This window comes from Rhamphochromis longiceps, linkage group LG18 (genome assembly GCF_057381845.1).
Source record: "Rhamphochromis longiceps isolate RC_006_pf linkage group LG18, R_longiceps_female_GT1.1, whole genome shotgun sequence".
NCBI lineage: Eukaryota > Metazoa > Chordata > Actinopteri > Cichliformes > Cichlidae > Rhamphochromis > Rhamphochromis longiceps.
In genome coordinates, this window is record NC_140574.1 from 7,684,974 (window position 1) to 7,703,999 (window position 19,026).

Below are 19,026 nucleotides of genomic sequence, written 5' to 3' on the forward strand. Positions count from 1 at the left end.
AAGCAGCTGGCACACAAACATGAAAAGGTTATGCATGTTTTCCCTGTTCTTTTGAGTGCTGTGTCTCAGTGATGCATTTACTGTGTTTGCAACGGTTTACTCACTTTTCTTTCTCTTTTCTTTGCATTTCTCAGGGTGAGAATCCGATCTACAAAAGTGCCGTAACAACTGTCATCAATCCAAAGTACGAGGGCAAATGATGGAGCTTAGCCTACTTCGTGACAACACTGTATGGAAAAGAAAACGGGAGGGGCGGGTTTTATAATGCTCATTGTTTTTGTTTGTCTGTTTGTTGTTGTAGCCACCAAATAATAGCATTGCATTTTGCGGCTCCGTTCTATTAACTTTTGATCTTCTATGCATCATCTGTAATTTGTACAGTATGTATAAACGTGTGGTTTTTACGTTTTGGTTTTGTTGAGAGAATTTTTTTTTGTTAAATAGAAGCCATCAGTGTTTCGATGAGCGGTTGAAATGAATGTTGATAATGGACAGTAAAGGAAGGGTTTCTTTCCAAATTAGCGTGCATGCATACAGTGCAGAGTAGGAGGCAATCAGTGTTTCAGAAACAGGCATACAAAAGTTTTACTGTGTCTTTAATCATTTTCAATGAGTGGGCGTCTCTTTGGATCGAGCCCTTCAGATGTAGTGCCGGGTTTGGCAGCAGCGGGGTGTGTACAGGAAGTGTTTTTTTTCTTTTCTTTTTGTTTTCCTGTGTTCTGTGTAAAGCCATACATGTATTCACAGAACAGAGCTGGGGGTGATGGTATGTTTGTTTTCAAAGTGACATAATCCGTCTGAACAATCATTTTTATTAGATGTGTCTTTGTGGAGAAAAGATTTTCTTGGGTTGCCTTACCTGATGAAGGGCAGCGGTGTACAGTAGTCTTACTGTTCAGCTCCAGGTTTTACTTGCTTAATTTAAAGCCAACTCAGGTCCTTTTATTCTTCTCAGCAATGCCAAATACACACAATTCTGCCTTATTTGCTGACTAAATTTGCTTATATTGTTTTTATTTGTACAATGTGAATGGGGGGCAAGTGTCCTGTTTTACATCTGAGTTACTACACCTAACTCTTTCAGAGGTGCCTCGATCAAACGTGCTTAATTAAAAAGAAATGGGGATGATGAAAAAAAGAGGATTGATAAGAGAACTTTTGGAAGGCTACGCCTGTCATCAACGTTTAAGTGCCTTTGTTGATTTCTCCATCACATTCACAATTGCGATTCTGTTTTCTGGAATTATTTATTGAATAAACCCCTAAAAAAAGAAAATGGACCCATATTGTTAAGTGTCATTGTGTATTTGCTGAAGATTTGATGCAGTGGAAACTTACATCATGACGTTAAAAATGACAAGATGACGCTCCAATGAGAAGTGTGGATGGTTTTGTTTACAGGCATAACAACAAGACTGTAGGTATAGTAGCGGGTAGTGTTCTTATTTTATTTGTTTACATTATGAAATTATCAAGCATTTAAATGTTTTATCCTGTTTAATTCAAAAATGATCGAAGTGCTATATAGTAATATAAGTTAAAGTAATACAATTAAAATGCATGCAGCATGCGTGATTAAACTGCCCTACTTTTACAGTAATGTAAGAGGAAAAATGGGGGGCACAGAAAATAAGAGAGATAAACATGTTTGACCTTTTTTTTTTTTTTTTTTTTTTTTTCTGCAGCAGGAGAGTTGCTGTTGCTTCATTTCATGATTTCTTTGAATACCATATCTGCCTCTGAATAGGTGTCTGGTATCAAAGAAGAAAAGGGAGAAAAATCCTTTGATTTTTTGTTTTTTGTTCTCTGTATTCAAAGATATTCTGAATGTATGAAAACAACTCTTAAAAAGAAACTCAAGAGACCTGTTGAAGTCATTGTTTATGTATTACAGACATTCCTTTACAAAAATTTAAAAAAAAATTCGTAAGAATCGCATAGCTCAAAATATATGAATGCATTAGCAAAATAGTTCAATAATTTAAAAAAAAGTAGGAAAAAAATGGATTCGAATAAAAGGAGTTCAGTGAGTAAAACTAAATAAATAAATCACTGATCAAATCAATTTAAAATGTAATAATCTAAAAACCTCAGTCATACAGAATAGAAATATTTTTTTGCTATTCTACGTTTAGCAGATCTTTCTTTTTTTGTACATAGCTTTATTTGCTTTCATTTTATACTTTTATTTGTTTATTTTAGCATGTAAATCGGCTACAAGCTAATGCTCGTCGTGACGTCGCCAGCCAATCACGTTGCACTCCATCCCCGTGAGCGTGACGCCTTGAGTCGGGTGCTCTCCACAGGTGATTGGTGGCCTCGGCGGGCCAATCAGATCGCGTCGTTTACAGCAAAGTTGTTAACCCCCAACAGTAGCACTTTGGTTTCCACCTCTCTAGTTTCAGCCAGCTTTACATCGACATGGACTTTTCAGCAGCCAAAATAAGCCGTTTTTTGGTAGATCTACACCGGACAATGGCTCTGCCTGCCCGGACACCGGCGGACCGACCGGCTTTTATTATGAAGCCAACTAGAAGAAGTAGCTGTGGCTAACGCCAGTGGTAGTTGGGTGCCTCTGTGGCTAGCTGCGTCGTGTTGCCTGTCGTTTTTTTTTTTTTTTAAACTTCTGACTTGCAGAAATATTGCCCATCTATTTATAAATCCCCGACGTGTGACCGATGGTCGACTTGGTGAGTATTTTTCTGCAATGTTTTTAACTTGAATCGATGGTCGCCTGGAAAAAAGGCCCATCGTGATTAGTGTTTTCTGGCATCAGATGATTTCATACACGCAATCAAATTCCTGGCTGGTCAGCTGGATGCGATTCAGCATTAAAACCACAAGTTTCTAATCACTTTGCCACCTCCCGAAGCTAGGAGACCGTGATATGGATCGATATGTTCGGATGAAACGTTTATTGTTTTTATAAAACAAAAAAAATCTAATACTCTAGTTGTTACAGTTAGGTGGAAAAATAAGATGTCGGAAATCTGATCGGGGTTATTTGAGGGGGGGTAAGAGAACATGAGCAAAAGGTGGCTTCCTCTTTGAGAGGCTGCAGGTAATTTTTTAAATATGATTTCTTCTCTGGAATTTCCATCATCATCGTTGGAAATGTAGCACTGGGGGATCATAGGCTTTAGGGTGTGTGGCTGAACAGTGCCAGGCAGCTCCTGTGGTCTGCTAGGGAACTGCTTGGCCCTGGCCTGTATGGGTCTGGATCATAGCCTTATGCCCCACTCCACTGTATTATCTAACCTACAGTAGCTCCTTTCATAAAACACCCAGCCAGACGAAGACCTCTGACCGTCCTGGCCTGCTTGGCTGGATGAAGCTCAAATGGGAACTGCCTCATGGTGACTAGTTGTGCTGTCATTATTAGTTAATAATTAGTAATAAAGGCCTGCTTGGGATAAAAACTATGCTGGGGTTGCCTCATCTTCTGCATTAGACTGGATGTAAATCAGACGAGGACAATGTTTCTCGTGTTTTCCTGTGATTATGTGAACTTTTTGTGGGACAAACCCCACCCACATGGCACTTTTGTGTTGTGTGCTGACCCAAAGTATGTGAGGTATGAAAGTAATGTATTTAGTTTGAGGTAGTCTCTTTTGTATTTTTTTTTTTTTAGATGTTTTTAGAAGTATAAATCTCAAGGTCACAAGCTTAACTTACTAAAAGTATGTCACTCAAGCTCTTGTCTTTTTTGCATAACCACAGGGCAGTTGAGGCCTTGTCCTCAGAACGCCTTTACTCAAAGTTTCTGGAAATTAAAACAGATTTCAAGGCTTTATTCTCCAATACAGCTTAATTTGGGCTTGGCTAATTTGGAAAGCATCCAGCAGCTGTTATAATAACTGCATTACACAGACTTTATTCGTTTCAAAACCTAGAAACATGCACATGTCCCACTAGCCATATTTTAGTCATAACCTCATGACAGTGGCAGGCAGCATAAAAGGTGAAATATCTAAGAGAAGGAAACTATCGAGCATTGTAATATTACTGACACTGCATTTACAATTATACCAAATAAACTGCTTATAAGAAACTTTAAGAAATCATTAAATAAGGTATAAAAGTACTGACAAATGCAAGTACCTTTTACAGTTTTTTATCTTAAATGTAGCCTGCCAATTTCTTTTCAAGTAAAATGTTATAGATATAGGTTTTCATGTGTCACAGCAGGAGTCGATGACCACAGTAATGCTGTGCCTCTTAATATAAATGAATTGGGCTCATGTGTGTGTTTGCGCACAGCAGGGAGCTCGGTTACAGTCAAAACAGTAGATGACACACTTCATCACGGTACAAAGCTTTACTTTGAATCCCAGATAGTTAACATTTGATAAATAAAACTGAATTTCCTTGTAGGTAGGCACCAAAATATGCTTTGTAAATCCGATCTATTTCCCGTTACTCTTGTTTTAGACATAAATGTCAGAGTTGTTCTCTCTAAAATAGCTTCTTAAACCTTCGCTAGTAAAGATGGGATTCACCAGACATCCCACAATATCATATTATCACAATACTATATTCATGTTATATTAATTAACACAGTGCAATACTCTGCACTGCACAAACATATATTATTATTTATCACCTTTTTTCCAAGTGCAAACTATGTCCTCAAAGTTATTGTTCTATCCAAAGATAAAGTTATCTCACTTCAATTATTCATGTTTTGTATTTGCTCCAAATGAAATTGTCAAGCATACCAACACTGTAACCAAAACCTACCATAAATGTTACATATGGAATGGGGTCACCGCAATCGGTTTCTGATAATACAGCAATTTCCAGGTATAAATCATCGAAAATCACGTAGTGTTGCTGTCCATCTAGACAAAAAAAAATCACATTTAACTATTAACTTTGTGCTAAGCAACCTTCCTCTTCTATAAGAGTCAAGTTCCCTCGAATTGTGACTCAGACCGATGACAACATGATGAATTTGTCTACATTTATAGATAGCATAGGAATGATTTGCAAACCTTTGACAATGTCTCTGAGAGTGGTTGCAGCCAGTCCAAGTCAGACTGCAACTGTTTGCAGAAAGATTTCCTCCTCTTAGGCGAGATGGAGAGACCTGCAAGTCCAACATGTAGATTCATCACTGGTTAGGGATCCTTCTTGATCTAAACAAACACTTATTGTCTGTCTGCTGACACTTAACAGCGAATTAAAGGTAAGTACCTTACCTAGTTACCTTCATAAAATGTCAGCCTGCTGCGGACAGTGGATGATGCCGCATGTAGTAGACATGTTTCACTGGATAAACAGAAGGGCTTAGGTCCAAAGGTGGAGGATGCCGTGACACGCCTGAGGCCTTTTGTTTACAAAGCAGGCTTTGGGGTTAACAGTGTTTTAAGAGTTACAAAAGTGATTAATTGCTTAACGGTGTAGATCACCATGGTAACATATACTGCGGCCGTAACCAGCTCCGAAGCAGGCTAAGTTTGAGATTAGAGATTAACAGGTTTTAATTCACCAGCTACTGATAAGTTAGTTCTCCAGAAAACAGAATTATTCCTGGAAATCCCTTGGACATCTGTGTGTGAATAATAAGAGGTTCTAAGGTGTCTTAAGGTTTTTTCTTTTCCTGATGAGCATTAATAATAAATATAGATTCTTAAAGAAACCTATTTCCTGGTTTTTCCTTTTGGCTAAAAACCCTTTTTATAACAATCTTATTGTTCTATATACCATGTATATGATCGTAAATCACATGTTTATACTTGTTGAACTTATATCAAATTTGCACATAGACCAAGCCTGTGTCTAAATTCTGGGCCTGTGGCTGTTGTATTTAAAAATTAACCTCCCCTAATGACAACCTGTTTGTCAGCTTTACATCCTGATTTCTAATAGGCTAAACTTCATTAATATACTAGATTTTTTTTCCAGTCTTCCTGGCCAAAGTGGTTAAAGTACTTTGACATTCATACTTTTCCTCACACACGTACCCAAACACGTAGTGGACTCGCCTTCGGCTGTGTTACTTCCAGCCTGTATTTTGTGTTTTAACATCTTTATATTTATTCTAATACGATAGTTTTATCTAACTTTATAAAATCAGGCACACTGCTGCCAGCAAACCCGTCAATGTTTGATAAATCAAATGCTCCCAACACTGACTCTTTCACATGAACACGCTCACAGCTATGTTGTGAAACCCTGGTTTAACTTATCGAGACGATAACCCCCTTTGTGGGACTGAGTCTCCAAGTGGACTTTTTAATCAGATTGTGTTAAACAATCTTGGAGAATGTGAGAATGCCAACTTTTGAGAACAAAGGTGAAGTGCAGAACTGCAGTCGCTACACAGGGATAGAGTTGATGAGCCATGACATGAAGGTATGGGAAAGACTTGTTGAAGAGCGGTGGGAACGTGTGCAGTAGGAGTGATGGATGGGTTCAGGGATTGCCTCTGAACCTCTTCTGTCTTGAACTGCTGATGGACAGATGAGGTCAGGGGTCCGTTTTTCGTACCTCGCTTACTACATCCAAGATCAAATGACACATCCAGGATCAAATCATCGCGCTAACTTTGAGCTTGCTATTCCGGTTCTCCGAACACACCTGTTGTTGACGATTAGTATAGCTGGATGAAGTAATGTGAGATCACTGGATGAAGTAATGTGAGTAATGTGGCTTAACAGGGGCTACGCATCGATAGTAGAAACATTGATCGGCAACCCTTTGATTGGTCGGCGAAAATGTCGAAGGAGCGCGCTCGGTATTTTTCGGCAGCAGAGCAAGAACTCTTGATTGAGGGATTTCAGGAGTTTCAGAGTGTAATTAAAATGCAAGGGAACACTGCAAAGACTGCAAAAGCAAGGAGAGAGGGCTGGCAGAAAGTTGCTGACAAATTAAACTCGTAAGTAATTTAATAATAATAATAATAATAATAATGGATTGGATTGATATAGCGCTTTTCAAGGCACCCAAAGCGCTTTACAATGCCACTATTCAGTCACTCTCACATTCACACACTGGTGGAGGCAGCTACAGTTGTAGCCACAGCTGCCCTGGGGCAGACTGACAGAAGCCAGGCTGCCATATCGCGCCATCGGCCCCTCTGGCCAACACCAGTAGGCGGTAGGGTAAATTTATTATATTACACTATATTATATTATATTATATTACATTATATCATATTATATTGTATTACATTATATCCTCTTTCACATTAGAGCCACAACAGGACCCACTAGAACATGGGAACAAGTAAAAGTGAAATATAAGAATATTCTACAGAATGGTAATATTTATCACTTATATTGCTTTTCGTCTCTTGGAAAGAGACCCTGAAATAATCTGTTTGTTTGTTTATAACAGCAACCAAGAAAAGGGCAGAGCAAAAAAAGACAGGTGGTGGTCCTGCACCCCCTCGTCAACAAGTTGGTTAAGTAAATAATACCCTCACGGGAAAACCGATATCTCTCTATGAGCACACTGTCGCGCTGAGCTAAAGGATCCTGTCTGTCCCGCAATATACGCTGAGTTCTGAAAACTCTCCTTATCAATCTTGCACCTTCCGCAATGGGTGGGTCGCGTATACGGACAGGACATGGCTGCGACAGGCTTCCCAAGTCCACCTTCGCTTTTATAGCCGTGGTCTCTCATCTTGATTACATGAAGTAATTTACAATTGCTACTCTGAAATATGAATTACATCTGAAATAATCAAATACATGTAATAGAATGTTAATAGTACATTTCCCTTTTTTTAGGAAATGACCTGTATGCATCTGTATGGAATCAATAAAAGGATCAAGTGCTGCATTAACTTTAGTTACATTGATAATATTTATTTATGGTAAAACAGTGGTAAAATATCGCTGTTGCTTTCGTATAAATGAAGCGGACATACCTGAGTGGCCGCGATCTAATCTTGTTTACATAAAGTAAACCTGCTCCCGAGCAGGTTTACGCTTACGGATCTGTTGCTATGACAGCAAGTCCCGGATGAGCTTCGGAGAACCGAACGATCCAAGATCACGCGAAATCGTCAACAATCAAATCCAGCTAACTTACTTAGCGAGGTACGAAGAACGGGCCCCAGAAGTCTCTGTGAACAATGTTTACAGACAACATTGTGATCTGTGGTGAGAGTAGGTGGAAGAGAGTCTGTAAGAGGTGGAGGTATGCTCTGGAGAGAAGAGGAATGAAAGTCAGTTGGAACTAGGGCTGCCACAAACGATTATTTTGATAGTCGACTAGTCACCGATTATTTTTGCAATTAGTCGACTAATCAGATCATGCATCCATTGAACATAAAACGTACAGCTTATTGCTCCAGCATGCAGCTGCTCTTATATAACTATCATTAGCTTACAGCTTTAAGTGTTTAAGGTATGTGCTAACTAAAAATAAAGACAAGATGATAGTTTGTTAAACTTTTAATGAAATTTGCAGGTTGTCTCGGTGGAGTTTAATAAACTCAGCCGTCTGCTCCTTGCTATCTAAAATATAACAGGACACTGGAGTAAATTCTCGACCACCTCACACTTCTGTTTAATCAGTTTTCTGTTTGACGTTTATTCAGCTGTGAAAACTGTAACTTTAATCTCAGCCAAACTGATTTACTCAGAAACAAATAAAACACTGAACAAAGCCAAACAATATAACATTTTAAGTCATCTAACTGACTTATATATCATGTTTAACCTGAGTAGCAAAAGACCACGGGGGTCTGAAAACGATGTGCCGGGAGTTCGGTGTTCTCGCCGGCTCTAGTGAGCCTTGATCTCCCAATCAGCTCGTCTCTGAAAACGTCGGAGCACTTTTGGGAATATGTGTTGTCTTGATAAACCTAGCAGTTATTTGAAGTTTACACAGCTACATTCTTGCCTGAAAATATCTTAAAAGTTTATTTTGTGACCTAGAAAGTGTAATATTAAAACTAAGTAGCTGCCGCCATTGTTGGAAACTGGAATTGGATGGGCCGCGCTATGAATTCTGGGATAGGTTGGGCAATGAAGGACACGCCCAACCCATGATTCAAATCTGGGGAAAAGGAGGATGCATTTGTCGGCCGCATTTGTCGGAGTCTTCAAATTTGCCTGTCACGTAATCGGCCTACAAATGCGGCCTCCAGAGGATGCAGCCACTGAATTTCGACAGCTACGATACTGGAAACTGCGTCTTCTTCTTTAGCCTTTAATGGCAGCTGGCATCCTTGTAGATGCACTGCTGCCATCTTCTGTTTCAGTCCGTTATTACACTCTTGAATCCTACTACTTGTTTCTGCGTCTTTCAGGATCTTACGAAGCTTCAAACGACGCGTCGACTATTAAATTAGTCGTCGACGGTTTTGATAGTCGACATAACCGTGACGGGTCGACTAAACGTGGCAGCCCTAGTTGGAACATGACAGAATACATGTGTGAATGAGAGGGAAATGGGTGTAACAGTAACGATGCAAGGAGCAGAGGTACTTGAAGGTAGATGAATTGAAATACTTGGGATCGACCATCCAAAGCAAGAGACAGTGCACAAGAGAGGTGAAGAAGAGAGTGCAGGCACAATGGAGTGGATTTGGAAGAAGGATGGTAGTAAGAGTGAAAGGGAAGGTTTACAACATGGTAGCATGACCTATTGTGATCTGTGGTTTGGAGACGGTGGCACTGACAAAAAAGAGAGGAAGCCGAGCGGGAAATTGCAGAGTTGAAGATGCTAAAGTTCTTGTTTAGAGGGACCAGGATTAGAGAGGCATGTCTGAGGGGGTTTAGACGTGTACAGAGAAAGGATAGTAGATATATCAGACTAAGGATGATGATTATGGAGCTGCAGATGCTGCATTTTGTGTGCTGTTGGGCAAGAATGTGAGAGTAATGTACAAATATGAAGCAGATCTTCCTGTTGGAAAATGTTCAATAAACGTGCCATTTCAGTTTAAAACCCCTTGTTGCACACAAACTCCTTTTGGTCCATTTGAGTGCCTTTGTGTGTTACCCACCAACACAGCCAGGTGTAGTTGTTGGATGGCCAGACCAGGAGGCCCTTCTGACAATTACAAACAGGTGGTGGATTTTGTTTTTGCTCCACCCAGACCAACAGGATCTAAATCTCCTTTTAAACTACATGTGAAAAACTCATCAAGCGTGAGCTTTTTGACTAAATGTCCCTGCGCTGTTGTCAATTTGCTTGCAGGTCTTCATGGCACCATCTATGGATTTATTGATGAAAAGAAAACCTCAGGTCCCCTGGGTGGATCCTGGCTAAGAAACATGTCACCACCATCAACAGGTAACAATGTTAAATTAATGTTGTAAGTGTTTGGGTTTGGTGTGTGGTTTTTTTTTTTTTTTTTTGTGTGTGTATTTCTTTGGGGGGGTCACTTGAGTAGCATACTCAAACCATACCTTTGTGCTAGTCTTACCCTGAAAGCACCACAACTTCAGCCTGCTGGGATAAGCATGGTCACTTTTAAGCTTTTAACTGATACATATAATAATACATGCACTCAAAACGATGCACACAGTTTGTGATGCACTCACAGAGAAATGGCAGGCAGCGAGTGCCAACATGCATGCTGGTGATTTGATCCTTTGCCTGTCAGACCAGATGAGGGCAGCGTTGTGCTCACATGGTGAGGCGTATCACCGGGAATAAACGTTTCTGGGGGGTTTTAATGATGGGCTGTGGTCAGATCAGAGTGATAAGTTTCAGTGGATCCGGGTTGTTCTTTCTGTGTGGTTCAAAGGGACGGCTGTCTCTACCCTGTGGTGTTAAAGGCGTTGGCTGTAGTTATTTTTAAGATTTTTGTGCCTCCTGTATTGTTTATCAAAGCATAAAATACACTATAGTGAAAACTTCCAATGTATAGTAGTAATTAGTAGTATTTTTATTCATTTTCATATATGACAAAGGTTTGGGTGGAAAAAATACAATTAAATGACATTGTTTGTCATTCCTTGCCAATAAATGCAGGGCTGTTGATCAGATTGATGAGCTGTAATGAATCACTGTAGTTGTTTCAGCTCAGTTAACAGTTATCTCTGTTAGCTGCATTGGCCTGCAGCTAGTCTGTCTCTAATTTTGTTAACCAAAACGTAAAATACACTGCAGTAAGATAGCTTGTATGTCCCACAGTTGGGAAATTCACTTTATTACAACAGCAAAATTAAAAGGAAAAAAAAAATATAGAAGAAGCAATAAAGTAACCCATGACAATAATACTACACAATAGAGAAAATGTACACCATGCAATATTAAATACCTTTTTCAAATTCATTTTATTTGTTTACAATTTGTTTACAAAGTTTTAAGTGTTTTTTTTTTCTTTTTCAAAAGTAGAAATTATTCATTATATATTAAATGCATTTTTAAATAGGGGTATCTTTTTTTATTTGTTGTGCTAAATACAGTTGGCAGTGGTTTTTTTTGTTTTTGTTTTGTTTTTTTAACCGTAGTCCTGTTATTCCAGTAGTCCCACTTTTTATTTATGTTTTTAAAATCGCATTTTTATTTTCTTTCATTTACTATTTTTTAAAGGGGGTATAGAACAACTTTACTTTTGTCATTTAATTTATTTATTTGAAAATTTATTTCGTTTTAGTTTACGATATACATTTCGGCCATTCCCGGTGCTTATTTCAATAATTTATGTGTATGTGTGGAAACGGAGTTAGTTTGCAAGAAATACCCCCTTCCCCCTACCCCCGCAACGCGCAAGCGCTCGGGACCGTGTGGGAATGGTCGGTCCACGAACTGGGGGTTGGACCGCTCCGAGCGAAACAGAGCAAACGAGTTTTAAATGTCCGCCATGTTGTCCATGGCGCACTGAACCAACGGTAGGGAGCGGAGCGTCGGAAAAAAACAGTCCGAGAGAGAGCGACCAAGATCCGGGCCTTCCCCCGGCTCCGTTGGCGACGCCCTAAATACAAGCTACAACCATTCGAACGTTAGAATAGAGACTAACCGCACAGAAACATCCATGAAAGCTCCACTCGGTACCGTTGTGAATATTAGGAGATCGGATAGATTTATATTGCACCTCGAATTGTGAAAAATGAGTAAATTGTCGTTTCGGGCACGGGCGCTGGACGCTTCCAAGCCACTACCCGTCTTCCGTTGTGAGGATTTACCCGACCTACACGAATATGCATCAATTAACCGGGCAGTGCCGCAGATGCCGACGGGGATGGAGAAAGAAGAGGAATCGGTATGCTTTAACCGTTTGAAAATATGAATTTATACGTTTTGTTTCATTTTTACGTGATCACAGGCGTCCCTCTTTTTTCTGCGCAAGCTTTCACAAAATGGCCGCCAATTTTCTCAGGAGAAACACGACGGTTTTGTGCCGCAAACGACTCATATACGGGGCTCGGACGGATTTTTGGGCAAAGCGGGGATGCTTTGTGTCGTTATTGGATAAAATTGTCCGGTTTGACCGGCATATTTGTGCGTGAGGTGATTTTCTGAGTACAAAGGAGTCATGTGACCTGAGCGATTCCGACATTTTGTCTCGTCTGTCAGGACGGGGCCTTGTGTTGGCGTAATTGCAGCGGACCAGGGCAAGGGGGAGCTAGTGATTTCAGATTATGTGGCATCTTTGCTACCAGCAGTCAGAAATGTCAACAAGGCGGCCATGCATTGGAGAAAACACAGCGGTGTTCGTTTTGCATTGACTTGATGTAAATGTTTGCTTGCTGTTTTCCTGCACAGAGCCTTGTGTGTCATGAATGCAGCTGCCGGTGCCACATTTTTATGATGATTTCTCCGTACGGCGAGCCCGGCTCGTTATTAGTATGGACGCTGTGGGTTTGTTATTATGTTGTTGCAATTAAGTTATTGCATGTGCAGCAATCACACAGGTAAATCACTTATTGTCACTCTAACCAAGAAGATACTTCTCTGTAATAGGTTAATGATGTCGATTTTCCAGAGGTGCTGTCACCGGCATCTCTCATTGCAATGTGGTCATATTCTGTTGTGCATAGAAGGAATATTTAAACATCAAAATAAATCAGAAAAGCTCGTTTAAATTACCTAAAAGTGCTTTGGTTCATATGTTATAATTTTCGTGTAAGTAAATGTTGCAAAATAAGATTGGGACTTTGTTGTGCAACTTTTTGTGTTTCCTCTTACTCCACAGTTAAGCCACTGTGGGATGAGCATCTAAATGGTTATGTGCATTGATAGTCAACTATCTATATAAGAACATTGTTACATTTCAAAACTCATGAAAGCTTGCAGATAATTGTTAGAGAAAGTATCTTTCTAGTTTGATCTCCCTGCAAGTAACTTAACAAATTCTGCTTCCTGTTGCATCCCACAGGGCTGTTGTGATTATTTCAAAAATAGGGGGGGTTGTAAAGCACATGCACCCTGTGGGATTTCTTTTTCCTGTTCTTCGCTTTTTATGTAATTTACTATGCAGTAGTCTGACACAGCAGTGCTCTCATCCCGGGAGTATTAAACAATATATCTGCTTCTCTGAGGAGTCTGCTACACAGCTTACCCAGCAGTCTTGCCTGATGTTTAAATATAAGGTTGAGTACACGAGGGGGATATCGCTACAGGGATCTGTGTTGGATACTTTTTTCCCTAAATTATTCAAGCAAAGTGTGTTGCAGCCGGTGTTGTGGAGGCTCGGTGTCAGGGGTTCAGTGTGTCAGATGGCACAGCGGGCTGGCAGACCAGCGCACGTGGCGCTCCAGAGGAGATCAGGGTGGCAGGAAGGAGGAGAGAGGAGGTGGGGGTTGCTGTCACTTCAAAGTCTGTGCTCTGCTCAGCTGGAGTGCTTGGTTATGTAACAGTCATATTATCATAAGAGGTAGGCCAAGGCCTGCTGCGTGCCAGCCGCTCTGTGTTGGGAGCTGTCTGTTATGAATTCTGCGTCAGACTTTAGATGGAAATGTATTTTGAGTTGTTGTTGTTGTAGTTTCTGCTGCTGGTGTGTATTTTTAGCTTTTGTAAGAGCACATATTATTTGTTTTACCTCCACGCTCATTAATTTGCACAGGGATGCTTGGTCCCTTTTTCTCTTTTTCCTCCCTTAGCGATGTGCTTGACCCAGTGAAAGCAAAAACTGCATTTATTTTCTGCAGTCTGAAAGTGTTCAGAGAAAGCATCAGCTTTGCATGTTTCACTCAGGACTATTTAAGCCAGACTATGCAGTGCTGGGTAGTCTGACACTCTGCTAATAGAAAGATTTCTGAAACGAGCAGGGAGACGCTGCATAGTATGTTCAGCATAGCCAGATTTTCTCTGCCTCCACGTGGGCCTCTTGGAGGGTAGCGACAATTTGTTACCCGAAATCACCGTTGGATGCACAAAACTTAATTTTACGCTTGAGTAAATTCAATGCTCAATACAAACAAGTTGTTTAAAAATTCAGTCCTGGTTATTTTTCTTCTGGACAGCACCAAAATTATTCTGCTGTGAGGGTGGAAAAAAACCAACTCTGTTAATTATCCTGACTCAACAAAGCCTAAAAGCCCAGTCGCAGGTGACGGGCATCACAGCAGTAACTGATATCAACTTTCTCTGTTAACCCAGGCTGTTTGCTCCAGGCTCTTTGCACACACTCATAAAAGCGAGTGGTTGATGCATCATTTGCTGCTGCTTCTGCACAGTCGGGCACCGTCAAGTGAACAGGTTGTGGAGGTTATAAAGATCAGTCTATAAGAAAAATGACATTAAAGCAGTGTTGCAGAAAATGATTGATATTGTAAATTTATCAAGCTACAGCTTCCCATTTATTGCACCTTCCACCCCTCTCTTGTACATTAGAGCGTTGAGACTTTGTACATTTAAAACATGAGTGCATCGGGATTGACTCGGTCTCATAGCTCAGTGGAAGTGGTGTGGAAATCACTCTAGGTTGTAGCCAGTGAAATTGTTTCCACAGATTCAATATTCGTGGTGATAAATGACCTTGAAATAGACGAAGCATTCATCTTTTTTATTAGCTGCATTTCCAGCAGGAAAACATACCAGGTAGCAGATAGGATCAAGCATTAAAAATTTTTTCCTGTGCTGCTTCCTTCAGTGATGCTGTTCAATGTATGGCTCAACAGTTTAAATTTATACAATTCTGAGCAGAGACTGTACCTCACTAAGAGTATACTGAAAATGAATTGGTATACGTTTAGTGAAATCTGGCACATCAGGAAGGTTTTAAACTGAATTGTCAACTTTCCTTTACTTTGCACCAGCTCGTAACTTCAGCAAAAGTTAAGAGAGCTGAACTCATGGCATTGAGAACTCACAACTTTGCGCTTCCATGTCCATCTTTCTGCTCAGCTTGGGCAACAGGACACCTCGTAACGCTTGTAACCCTGCTTGGCACACGAATAGTCAACGCTTTCAACCGTCGTATCTCTGTCCAACAGGCCGGTCTCTGCGTGTTTGTGTATTTCTGGTAGCGTAGATCTACCAAAGAGCTGTCACTGCTGAAATTCCCTCAGCACATGTAGCGTGTTTGTTTTGGAGCCAGACACTTTGTCTCGTGTTTACGTTTGGGTGAAAGTGAGGTCAGTGTCTGCAGCCCTGCTGGGAACCCACAGGCATCTGTTTTTGCCTCTTTTCCAGACACGCTTCTTGTACATACACACAGCCACATGCTCTGGCGGGACACCAGGTTTTTTCTTTTTTGTTGCTTGTGACCTTGCTGGGTGGGAAAGTGGGGCATGTCACCTGTCCAAAGTCTCTGCTGGCTCCACGATGTCAACTAGATAGCTTCCTGCGTCAGCTGTTTCACTTTCCGTTTGACTATTGACAGATTGGTTCTGGATGTGTTTGTGCACCAGGTTCCAGGAAGGGTTTTCAGGCCAGTGAGTTGGCAAGTTTGCAAGATGGGTTACAACTCCTGTGGAATTGCTCACTCTGTGACCCATTAATTAAAGAATGAGTGTGTAAACTATACATGTAAACCAGCATGATCAGTCCATGTACAGTGGCAATGAGTCTGGTTGACGGAAATCTTTGCAGTTTCCTGTTAGTTCTGCCTTTTTCTGTTTGGTTTTCCTCCCTCTCCAGCTGAATTTAAGGGATTTTAACACTAATCACATTGTGAATGAACCAAAACATGGTTTAGATGCTGCTAAAATGTGTAGTGCTGTGCATAACATTGGTGTGACAATTTTCAGAGCATGGCTAACAGTAGCTAGCGGCTTTATTTTAACACTGCACATAACTTGTTTGTCAGCTTCTACAAGCTTTCTTGTCCGTTGGGGACAGTCAACATCTTAAGTCTGTATCTTCCCTGTTTTTCACTGTTTGTCAACCTAACCCGACCTCTGTACCTCGGGTAACACGAGCCAGGAGGTACCAGTCATTTACATCAACTAGCCCACATTCACAAACCCCCCTCGCATCTCTACTTTTCTTTATTAATGTACTTCCAAAGCAGAGCTATATGTTTACTAAGTGTAACTAAGTTAAAAAATGGTCTGTCATCATTAGAGTTAAACTAACTAGCTAATTCTCTTCTAACTAAACCTTGTAACCTCTCTTTACAGATTCCTGAAAACCAAACTTCATAATAACGTCTGGGCACAGCCACACTGATCATTTTATTTGAGTAGAAAGAATTTGGATGATCTGTTGTTTTCGGTGGGGACTCATTGTAGAGCATTTGGATCTGCGAATGGCTAATGACGTCAATGGTAATCCCCGGAAGGTGACTATGCACATTTTAGACTGGGCTGGGGGTTGGTAAATTATCACAGCCTTATTAACTTATGAGGCTGCATTCAAGTTGCAAAGACTTGGATCGTCTTATAAAGCAGGCTGAATTGGAGTGAATCAAAGGTCTGGACCGAGGCAAATTCTCTCCCCATTTCTTTTAATGTGTGAAGCGGGATGGAAAGTTGCTCAGTTAATTGCTTGTTACTTTACAAACTGCCCCACAGAGTTTGAATTGACCAACTGTGGAGAAAAACCTAGGCTCGTAGCTGTTATTACTTTCCCACCTCTTTTACTCTTGGTGTTGAATATCGTTCTCTCCCACACACGCTGCATAAAACTGCTTTTGTACTGTGGCTAAGCATCCCTCAACAGCCTCTTACCAGACTGTCCCTTGCGGCTGTCCATCATGTTAAGTGGCATTTACAGTGTCTGGGACAGTAGCTGTCAGAGGCGAGACTGGAGAAGGTGGAGGAGGCCGCGGCTGGCTCAGCAGACTTGACAGTGATCGATGTGGTCATTTTAGAGGGCTATTTCTGGACTCTGTGTATTTGAGGAAACGAGTGCAAGTGTGTGCGTACGAGGGCATCGGCCAATGCTCTGTATTCTGACTGTTCATCTCAATCTGACTTTATTTATTGTCAGGCAAATGACCACAGCCAGGAAAGTAAACAACCACGTTGCTTGATTAGGTTTGGCAGGCGATGTGTTTTTGCTCAAGGCTGTTTAGTCGATAGTTTTTCCTCATAGCAGAGGGACCCGGAAGCAGACTTGGAATAAGATGGGAACATATAAGTGTAGAAGTGCGTGGTGGCATATGTTGCATGTTTAAAAGGTGTTCGTATGGTTTCATTCATGCAGGTTGGTGCAGATCAGATGAATGACTGGCCTGTAAGACTGATACAAAGGAAATGCACAAATTAATTAGTGATTAAACTAAATTTAAAAAGGTGGAACAGAGAAATAAGAAAACATTCAAATAAACCCAGAACCATTAGAACATGGAAAGTAAAGTAAGGCAGGTATGTCACAAAATAGAATAAGTCAAGCAGTTGAGTTCTAATTGGTCAGTATAATTAGAATAATGCAGTGCTAGATGATAAAACTGAAAAACCTAAAGGTACAGTGTGTAAAACCTGACTACTAGATTTTGGTAGATTACAGTACCCCAAATTCTATTTTCTTATCCTGCCTAGTTTTAGCTACAGCGGCTGCTCTAGGACAAACTCTGGCTGTTGTTCATCTGCACTGAGTTTACCTCAACTATACCTCAACCTCGGTATTCTTTGTTTCCACATCTATTTACTCTTGAGGAGGCTGTAAAACTTTGTGAAAGAAGTCATGAGTTAAAGAGCCAATGAACAACAATACTGGGGTGAGATGAGGATATCCTGGTCTTTTCTGCTTGCCAGTGCTGCTGTTAGTGACATTTTTGAAGTGGTTCTAACACTGTTGGACATGGAGCACTTAATGATTTGAGAATGTTAATTAAACGGTTTCTCAGAGTGTGGTTTTTAGGATACACAAGGCTAATACTAGCTGGTGTGATGTTAGCTTATAACTATCTTGCAACAATATGAGGAATAAACATCAAGTTGTGGACTTTTTTATTTTTTTATTAGAACCAGTTTAAGAGATGTGGCTTGAGGTGAGAACGAAAAGGTGGAAATAAAGTAGAAGAAAGATCTAACAAAGACATGATGAAAATGTTATTTGGGCATATATAGTTTGAAAGAGCTCTTTGTGATCTTTAAATTAAAGATAACTTATAAGGCAAACGGTTTGTGGTGGCTCTCCAGTCAAATGCATAACAAGATTAGCCACGAAAAGCTTGCTAGCAGACAATATTACACACTGTTAGTGTACATTAGAGGTTATTTAATAGAAATGTTACAGTTTTGATCATTTTTAAAAACTAAAATGGAATGAAACTTAATATTGAAATGCACAAAGTAAATAAGTAATGTCTTTCAAGTATACTCCAGTCAGGTTGGGTTATGTTTGCAGGGCACCATGGAGAGGCTATTAGGAAAGAGGGGGGGGAGAGAATCTGCATTCTCAGAACAGATCGCAGCACCACATGGCAACGATAAATGTAAAAGACAACCGCTCGCCTCGGGTGTACTAAACAGACTGTGCATGATATTGTCAGGCCCAAAAAGTGCAAATGGTGGTGATGAACACTGCTCTGGGACACCATAAAGTAGATTTAGGACTGTAGACCGAAAGTTTTGCGGATGACAGCACAAACTTATAAATTGAAGGTCAGACTTTGTCAAATTTGCTTTCCTAACAGTTTTTATATTGTTTTTCTTGTGACTTGCTGTTTACAGGTAACAGGTATGAGTAATCATTCATTATAATTATATTTATTTGGAATACAAA

General features: G+C 40.4%; 2 protein-coding genes across 6 annotated transcripts in view; both read left to right on the forward strand.

The window, feature by feature from the left end:
• The window catches only part of LOC146647649 (integrin beta-1-like), a 35,252-nt gene extending 33,972 nt beyond the window's left edge, over positions 1-1,280 (forward strand). For all 3 annotated transcript variants that reach the window (XM_085387964.1, XM_085387962.1, XM_085387963.1), the window contains one exon: positions 135-1,280. In XM_085387964.1, coding sequence (XP_085244090.1) covers positions 135-200 — 66 coding nt within the window. In that variant the 3' untranslated portion in view covers positions 201-1,280. The remainder of the gene's footprint in view (positions 1-134) is intronic.
• A 1,074-nt stretch (positions 1,281-2,354) lies between these two features.
• LOC146647650 (enhancer of polycomb homolog 1-like) overlaps positions 2,355-19,026 on the forward strand; it is a 34,875-nt gene continuing 18,203 nt past the window's right edge. For 2 of the 3 annotated variants that reach the window (XM_085388086.1, XM_085388088.1), the window contains exon 1: positions 11,667-12,172. In XM_085388086.1, coding sequence (XP_085244212.1) covers positions 12,020-12,172 — 153 coding nt within the window. In that variant the 5' untranslated portion in view covers positions 11,667-12,019. Of the gene's footprint in view, positions 2,691-10,158; positions 10,255-11,666; positions 12,173-19,026 lie in introns of those variants that run through there. The other variant, XM_085388089.1, reaches the window with a different exon arrangement.